General features: G+C 52.0%; 1 protein-coding gene across 2 annotated transcripts; it reads left to right on the top strand.

The window, feature by feature from the left end:
• Nucleotides 1-4,214: 4,214 nt before the first annotated feature.
• On the top strand, nt 4,215-6,644 carry Nudt18 (nudix hydrolase 18). Of its 2 annotated transcripts, XM_029554718.1 has the most exons (4): nt 4,342-4,483; nt 4,689-4,860; nt 5,271-5,484; nt 5,707-6,644. In XM_029554718.1, exons 3-4 carry the CDS (start codon nt 5,283-5,285, stop codon nt 6,300-6,302), a joined length of 798 nt encoding a protein of 265 aa, XP_029410578.1. In that variant the 5' UTR covers nt 4,342-4,483; nt 4,689-4,860; nt 5,271-5,282; the 3' UTR covers nt 6,303-6,644. The 2 variants fall into 2 exon arrangements, with proteins under 2 accessions (XP_008848535.1, XP_029410578.1); XM_008850313.3 differs by lacking the exon at nt 4,689-4,860 and having other exon boundaries at nt 4,215-4,483.
• Nucleotides 6,645-8,055: the final 1,411 nt, after the last annotated feature.

Here is an 8,055-nt window from a genome sequence, read left to right as displayed (position 1 = left end):
CCTCTTCCCGTGTATCTCAGCCGCACAAATGCGCCAGCTCTTGTTATACCTAACTGTTCTGCTGTGGTTTGGGGAAATTTTTTTATTAAATAAAATTTTTTATTATAAATATAACATCTGTTCAGAGCATTTAGAAAACGACAACATCACCTGCAAGTCCCTCTCTCTTTCACCCAACCCAGGCACCATGAATATTTGCTGTATTTCCTTCTAGTGTTTTCGCCAGGGAATCTGTTATGTACACAGCTGAAGCAGTAGATTTGTTCTTGGTGTTTTTCTCCTAAGGCTGTTTTGAGGCTGGGTATGGTAGCACATATCTGTAATCCCAGTATTTGGGAAGGAGAAGCAGGAGGAATGAGGGTTCAAGGCCAGCCATTGTGATTTTGAGGCCAACCTGAGCTACATGAAATTCCATCTCAAAAGAAAAAAAAGTTTCTTTATTGGAGAGCAGCTATTTTCATTTTTTCTTGGGATTAAAAAGAAAAAATCAAATCCCAGAAAACAGCTGTGTTACTGTGTCCTTTTAATTTCATTTAAATGATCTCATTTAATCTCTTATTACAATTTTGAGGTAGATTTGATCTATTTCCATTGTATAGAAGAAACAGGCAGGCTAGGGGTTAAATAAGTCACTCAAGGTTACATAGCCATTTTAGTGGCAGAATGGGATTTGAACCAAGTTTGCTGACTCAGGCCACCTCGTTTACATTACAGCCTTTGTGCTTCATGGAATTTAAAGACAGGCTTGCCCGCTTCTCTGTCCTCCTCCCAATATATGCACTTTATAGCTGATTGTGTTCCAAGTGGCACTGAATGACACATTCCTACTTATACTTCACCTTCTATAGCCTAATGTCACCGTGAACCCAAATACAGGACCTTTCTGGGGAAGATGTGCTACTGAACTTTGTCCACTGGGGTGGGATGGAGGAGTTGCTCTTCCTGAAGAAGGCCTCACTCTTCCCTGAATACCCTTCTCCCATAGTCACAGTCTCCTTGGATAGAGCTGTCTGGCCTTTGTAAATAGCAGCCGCAGCTGGACTAAAAACAGTTAGTCCAGGTAGGGACTGACTGTGAGACTTGGTCTGGGGCACTGATCTCCACAGTGGCCCTCTGCTGTGGCCAGGATCAGTGGCTCATTGTCCATCTGCCACTTGTAGACCTTCTCTTAGGCCCAAACATGGTGACACACAGATATAAGAGCTGGAAATCAGTTTGAGTGTGTATATCCATCGGTTGGGTGCTTCTCCCTTTTTTCTCATAGAATTCTTATACATCTTCTGTTGAAATAGAGATTTACAATCAAGTCACAAAGTCAGCACATACAGCTTCCCAGCACACTTTACCCAGTGCTTCCTAATGAAACATCTTACACAAACAGGGTACTGCTAATCAAAACCAAGAGCTTAACATTGATAGAATTCTATCAGAGAAGCCACAGCATTTTACCAGCTCTCCAATAGCTCTTTTCTACCCAGGGTCCAGCAATGCCTATGTCTGATAGATGACATCCATGGTAGCTGTGACTCCTCCAAAGTTACTCACGGAGCTCATGGTAGAGCCCAGACCCTATCCTCCTCCCACTTAGCTTGGCCTACCGCCCTCTCACCCAACTCTCCTTTGTCAAGAGACAAGATTTGCTGCTCTGTAAATGACTCTAGATCCCAGGCAGACTTGCCCCACCCTGCCTGCCCATCCCTGCCCATATCCTTGAGGCTGCTTACTCCAGGCCTCGCTGCTCACAAGCACCTATACACCTGGACATGCACACACCCCAAGATGGCCAGCTCAGGTTTTGTGCAATGGGTACTGGGAGAGCTGTACTAGTCAGGCTATACCTGTCCACACAGTGCTGCTACCTCCCACTCCAGAAATATTCTCTCCCTTCTTAGAACAGAGGATATACAGAAGGGTCTGTGTCAGCTTCCTTCCCTCTCCCATGGTCCCCTTTCTGTCTCTGGGGCTCACCAGTCTCTGACCACTACTCTTTTTCCCAAGGCCTTGAGAAATTCACCCTCTTTTGTTGCCTCCCTAGGCACTCTGGGAAAGGCGGTACCTGCTTGGAATGCCTTCCCTGTGTCCCATTCACAGTTTACAAGGGGCTTTTCCTGTTCTGTTGCTTCAGCTTGGCTCATGACAAGGTAATTAGGCCCTCAACAGAAAAGGAGTGCTTTTCTCTTCCCGCCCCCCATGATAATGGGGGAATGGAACTGCGGTTTGTGGCAGCCTTTGCTCTTCCAGGCAGTTAGGCTGTCTGCTGTTTATCTTAGGACGCCTCTGCAGCTCTCCCAGCCTTGCCCAGACATGACCTCACCTTCTCCAAATCATCCCTGGGAGGCAGAGTCTGTAACCAATGATGCCCCCACTTCACAGATGGGAAAACTGAGGAAATGAGAGATCTAAGCAGAGAGAGAGAGAGAGAGAGAGAGAGAGAGAGAGAGAGAGAAGAGGGGGAAGATGAAGAGAAGGTAAAGAAAGAGAAGGGAAGGGAAGAGGTTAACAAGTGGCTCTATAGCCCTGAGTTGTGGTCCTACCTCTCTGTCAGTGGGTATAGTTGCTTGGAGGTGAGCAGTCTTAGATGGGCTTGGACCAGCAGTGTTGAACAAGTGCCTTGAAACACTGTGGGCCAATAGATGAGTCCCACAACCTCCCACAGAGCTGGTCTCCAGGGAGCTTGCAGTCAGCATCAGTATCCAGGGAAGGGCCCAGGAGGCCAGTCCCATGGGCTGAGATTCCTAGGATCAAAGTCCCAGGAGCACTGAAACTTGTTTTGTTTTTGTGGTGCTGGGGATTGAACCCAAGGCCTCACACATACTAAGCAAATACCCTATTAGTGATACAGTCCCAGCCTCAGTTCCATAGGGGCTCTATGGGCACCTTTCAAATAAGGGCTAGCCTTTGTGTGGTAGCAATAAATGCCATGGCTTCCATAGTCTAGCCTGAAGTATGGGTGGGCTGCCTGGCGAGATTGCCCAGTGCCGCATAGTCCACACAGCTCTTTGGAGGTCATCTTAGCTACCCAATAACCATGGAAAAGGAGGGTTGTTAACAGCCCTGCTCCACAGATGAGGAAATTGAGGCCACAGCTTACCCCAGGGCACAGAGCAAGTCAGCCAGCAGTGGCTAGATGTCTGGCTTGAACTCCAAAGCTTTGTCAGCACCACCAAGCCACTGTCCCCCAAAGGAGGTACACACAGCCAGCAAGAGGGAGGAGGAAAGGGAAGGCTGGGATGGGGTAAGGAGTCCAGACTTGGCCTGCTCTGTGGATTCCTCCCAGCTGGCCCTGCCTTCCTGTCCTGAGCAGAGGTTAAAGCAGCTCTGAGGAGGAAAGGTCAGGCTGGGAGAGAAGCAGGAGTTGGCCAAAACAATCCACACCCTGTTCCCCACGGCCAGGCCCTGCATGTTGGGTGGGAGGGCGCCACCCCTGCCCTTTAAGGGTGCAGTCTGCTGCAGAGGCCCTAAAACTGCATGGGAAATGCGGTGGGCAGGGGGACTCTGATAAAGGCTGGGCTGCTGATTCCAAGCTTCTTTTCAGCCTCCAATCCCCTCCTCCCATCCCCAACACTGCCCCACCTTGACTATTGCAACCCTGCCCCTTCTCTCCTTTGAGCCTTCTGTGTCACATCTTCTGCCCAAACCAATCGTTTAGCACTTAGTCTACAGACCGCAGCTGACTTTTTAAAAGGTCTGTGTCCATCTATACAGATCAGAATCTGATCTATACAGATCAGAATCTCCAAGGCAACGCTGTATGCCCCAGCCACATGACGTTCAGTACATTTTAACGAATTCAGAAAGTTATTTGGGATGTGACATCTCTGATACTTCCCTAGTTTGTTTATGATAAAAGCTGGATAGTGGGTGCAAACGGCGGGGCCTGGGCTAGGCTTCCGTGATGTCATAGGGCGTGTGACGCCACCGACCCCGGTCGCTGTGGTATGCAGCAGCACCCTACGGGCAGGATGACATCACCGTCGGAACCCGTGCGGACAAGGGCGTGCTGGGTGAATTAGCAAAGAGCTGGAGAGAGTGAGGAGTGACCAGCCGCCGAAACCCGGCAGACGCAGCGGGCAGGGGAGATGGTCCTCCAATCCCGGCCCCGGAGCCCCGCCCCCTAAGGGGCCAGGCCCCGCCCCTTCAGTAACCGACGCGAGCCGGCCAATCCTGGCAGGCCGCGGTGACGCGCAGCCAATCAGCGGCCGGAGTCGCTGGCAGCTTCCGCGTCAGCGCCGGCCCGCGGGGCAGGGGAGGGGGCGAGGGCCGGTGCGGATGCCCGCTCCGGGGGCTCTAGGGCCGGTCTAGCCTCCTCCCAGGGGCCCTGATGGCCGAGGAAGGTCTGGCGGGGGCGCTGACCACTGTACTGGGGGGCAGTGGGCTGCTCGTGCAGAGCTGTGACTCGGAGCCGGCCAGCAAGCCGCTGTCGCCCGTGCGGCTGCGGAAGAACGTCTGCTACGTGGTGCTGGCCGTGTTCCTCAACGAGCAGGTGAGCGGCAGGCCCTCGGCCGGCTGCCGGGCCCGGTTCGAGGCACTTCCCAGTGTTGCAAAGCACTCCCACACTTGCAGCTGAGCTCTGCGATTGCCCTAATCGAGGAAGAAACTGAGGTCCCCGGGGGCGGTTTGTCTCGTGCGCCAGACTTTACCTCCTTCCTCCTGGAGAGGGGCCTGTAGCTTGCCTTCTCTCTTTCCAGGAGTCTGGCATGATGCCTGGCCAGGCACAGGAGTTTCCTAGACCCCCTGTCCACCTCCCACTTATAGTGACCGGGAACTTAACACGCAGGCCTCTGACCCGCAGACCTCTATTTTGGTGCTCATCTCTGTAGAAGGCGATGTAATAACTATCAGGGGCCCTGGCCGTGGGAGGTGAGGTTGCATGGGGGTGGGATGAGTTTCAAAGTTTAGACCCCAGAGTGGGGACCTGCCACAAACAGTTTGTAAGCCCAGTGGTGACAGATATAGGTCAGTTTAGGGCCCGAGGCAACTCTGGGAACTCATCCTCAGTTCCTGAAACAGCTGCCGGGGATCTCAGACCCTTCCTACAACAGAAATCCCTCTGAATCCAAAGGTGAGTTATTGCAAGGAGGAAGCAACTACCAGCCACACTAAGACCTGACTCCTGAGGATCTCAGCATCCTGAAGATGTCCACCAGGAAGGGAGCTTCGGTCACCAGCCTTTGAGACTGGGCCCCACACAGTGGCTGCTAATGGGGCTGCTCTCCTGGAGCCCCGAGACTGGCCAGATGGGTCTGAAGATTCTCTTGCCTCCTCCTCAGGATGAGGTGCTGATGATCCAGGAGGCCAAGAGAGAGTGCCGAGGAACATGGTACCTCCCCGCAGGCAGAATGGAGCCAGGGGAGACCATTGTGGAAGCTATGCAGCGGGAGGTGAAGGAAGAGGCTGGGCTGCTCTGTGAGCCGGTGACACTCCTGTCCGTGGAGGAGCGGGGTGCCGCCTGGATCCGCTTTGTGTTCCTCGCTCGCCCTACAGGTACAGCCCACCTGGAGGCATGTGAGCACCTTTCCCCCAGTTTTTTTTCTGGGCACTCAGCAGCCAGCACTACTGTGGCTGCTGCAAGTTGACACTGACCTATTGCAGTCTTAGTTTGGGGTCTCCCCCTGGGTCAGGCTGGGATACTTGGGTGCTGGTTTGTTTAATCAGACTCAACACTTAACATATTGTCCCTCTCCCCATCCTCCAAATCTCCCCTAGGCGGAGTTCTCAAAACTTCCAAAGATGCTGATGCAGAGTCCTTACAGGCTGGCTGGTACCCACGGGTCTCCCTACCCACTCCACTTCGAGCCCATGATGTTCTGCACCTGGTAGAGCTAGGCGCCAGGTTTTGCCAGCAAGCCATGCACCCTCTCATTCTGCCCCAAGAGCTTCCCTGTAGTGTGGTCTGCCAGCGGCTGGTAACCACCTTTACCAGCCTCCAGGCGGTGTGGGTGTTGGTGGGCACAGTGGGCACTCCTCATTTGCCCATCACTGCCTGTGGCTTTACCCCTATGGAGCAGAGGGGTGGCATCAAGGTGGCCATCCTGCGGCTGTTACAGGAGTGCCTGACCCTGCACAATTTGGCAGTGGAGACCAAGGGGTTGCTTGGCCTGCAACACCTAGGCAAAAACCATGTAGATGGTGTCTGCCTGAATGTGCTGGTGACAGTGGCTTTTCGGAACCCAGGAATCCAAGATGAGCCCCCAAAGATTCGGGGTGAGAACTACTTTTGGTGGAAGGTGATGGAGGAGGACTTACAAAAACAGCTCCTACACAGACTCCAGGAATCTTCTGTCATCCCACTAAACAGATAGTTACCAGCAGTGACACAGCCGAGCAGCCATCCTCCCTGAGCTTTGCCTCCCTCCCAGAGGCAGGCAGGAGGCTGGCAATCAGAGATCTCACTGCGGTGTGTGCAGGGACCCCACATTGCACCCAAAAGGACAGTGCCTTGAATCCAGCGCTCAAGGGCCCATTTGTCCTGTGGGCACAGATGCCTCTAAGAGGATGAGGGAGTTTTTGAACTCCAGATGGCGTCTTATTTCTGTACCCACCTTGATAAAGGCTGTATGTTGATCCTTTTTCAAGCTCCTAGAACATGGAAGGGGACATGCCCAAGGCAGGATCCTCACTGCTGAGTAAAAAGGTGTTGCTTACCCTGCCTTCTTGCTTAAATGTCTCTGTGGGAGGATGTGAGGTTTGCTGCCCCACCACAACTACCCAGGGCTTTCTCACCATGTGCAAACTGCTGCTGTGCAAGGGTGTAGGGCTGCTGGAGCCTGGAGCTCCTGCCCTGCACCAAAGCCTCAACCCACCCAGGCTTTCTCTAGCTCCTCTGTCCTGTTGGGGTGGGATGGGGCTGTGAAGTGAACATACCCCTAATGAAAACACAGCTCAGATCAGGTGTTGAGCAGTGGAAGCTGGAAATGACTCCCTTGCCTCTCTGCCCAAGTGTCTTTCTCTTTGAGCTTCCCAGGCTCTGATCTGTATCTACTTGCTCTCTTGACTTGTTTTTCCCCAAGCCCAGCTATATCCTTTCCTCAGCCTAATTCATGTATCCTGGGCTAGCCTTGAACTCTATGTAGCCGATGACCTTGAATTTATGATCTTCTTAGTCCTACCTCCTGAGTGCTAGGATTACTTATAAATGTGCTACAACATCCAGTTCTATGTGGTACTGGTGATCAGACTCAGGGCTTCATGCACACTAGGCAAGCACTCTGCCATCTGAGCTATATCCCCATCCCATAGCAGGATTTTTGTTTTCTTGCGACAGGATTTGCCTAGGTAGACCAGGCTAGCCTCATATTTGTTGCAGTCTTCCTGTCTCTCCCTCCTGGGTGCTGGGATTACAGATGTACTACACCAAGCCAACACCAAGCTTTATTATTATTAAAAACGTGGGGGGGTGCTCAAAAGATGGCTGTTAAGAGTACTGGCTGTTCTTGCAGAGGACCTGGGTTCGGTTCCCAGCACCCACATGGTGGCTAACAACTGTCCCTAACTGCAATCTAGGACATCTAACATCCTCTTCTGGCTTTCATGGGCATTGTATGACATGGGTGCACTTACGTCTTACATATATATGCAGGCAGAGCACTCCTACACATAAAATAAATTTAAAAAAATTAACTTTCCAGAGGCTGGAGAGACGGCTCAGCAGTTAAGAATTTGTGCTGTTCTTGCAGAGGACCCCAGTTTGGTCCCAGCACCCATGTGGGGTGGCTTACAACTACCTGTAACTCCAGATCCAGGGAATCCGACACCCTTTTCTGGCCTCTGAGGATGCTACATTCATGTGCACATACAGACATGTATGCACATCATTAAAAAAAATTTATTTTTGGTTTTTTTTTGGGGGGGGGTCTTTTTCGAGACAGGGTCTCCCTGTAGCCCCAGCTGTCCTGGCCCCATCCCCAGCATTTTAGGCATTTGTTGAATCATTTGGGGTTTTTCTTTTTTTGGTCAGAGACAGGGTCTCCCTGTAGCCCCAGCTGTCCTGGAACTCTGTGTAGACCAGGCTGGCCTTGAACTCACAGAGATCTGCCTGCCTCTGCCTCCCAACTG

Source organism: Nannospalax galili, unplaced genomic scaffold, assembly GCF_000622305.1.
Source record: "Nannospalax galili isolate Female #2095 unplaced genomic scaffold, S.galili_v1.0 scaffold291, whole genome shotgun sequence".
Taxonomy (NCBI): domain Eukaryota; kingdom Metazoa; phylum Chordata; class Mammalia; order Rodentia; family Spalacidae; genus Nannospalax; species Nannospalax galili.
This window is presented reverse-complemented; position numbering and strand designations above follow the sequence as displayed.

Excerpts from the sequence above, each read along its gene's own strand:
- Nudt18 (XM_008850313.3), top strand. The coding sequence starts at position 4,322 with ATGGCCGAGGAAGGTCTGGCGGGGGCGCTGACCACTGTACTGGGGGGC. Across the intron at positions 4,484-5,270 it reads CCGTGTTCCTCAACGAGCAG|GATGAGGTGCTGATGATCCA; the intron begins GTGAGCGGCAGG and ends CCTCCTCCTCAG. Across the intron at positions 5,485-5,706 it reads GTTCCTCGCTCGCCCTACAG|GCGGAGTTCTCAAAACTTCC; the intron begins GTACAGCCCACC and ends AATCTCCCCTAG.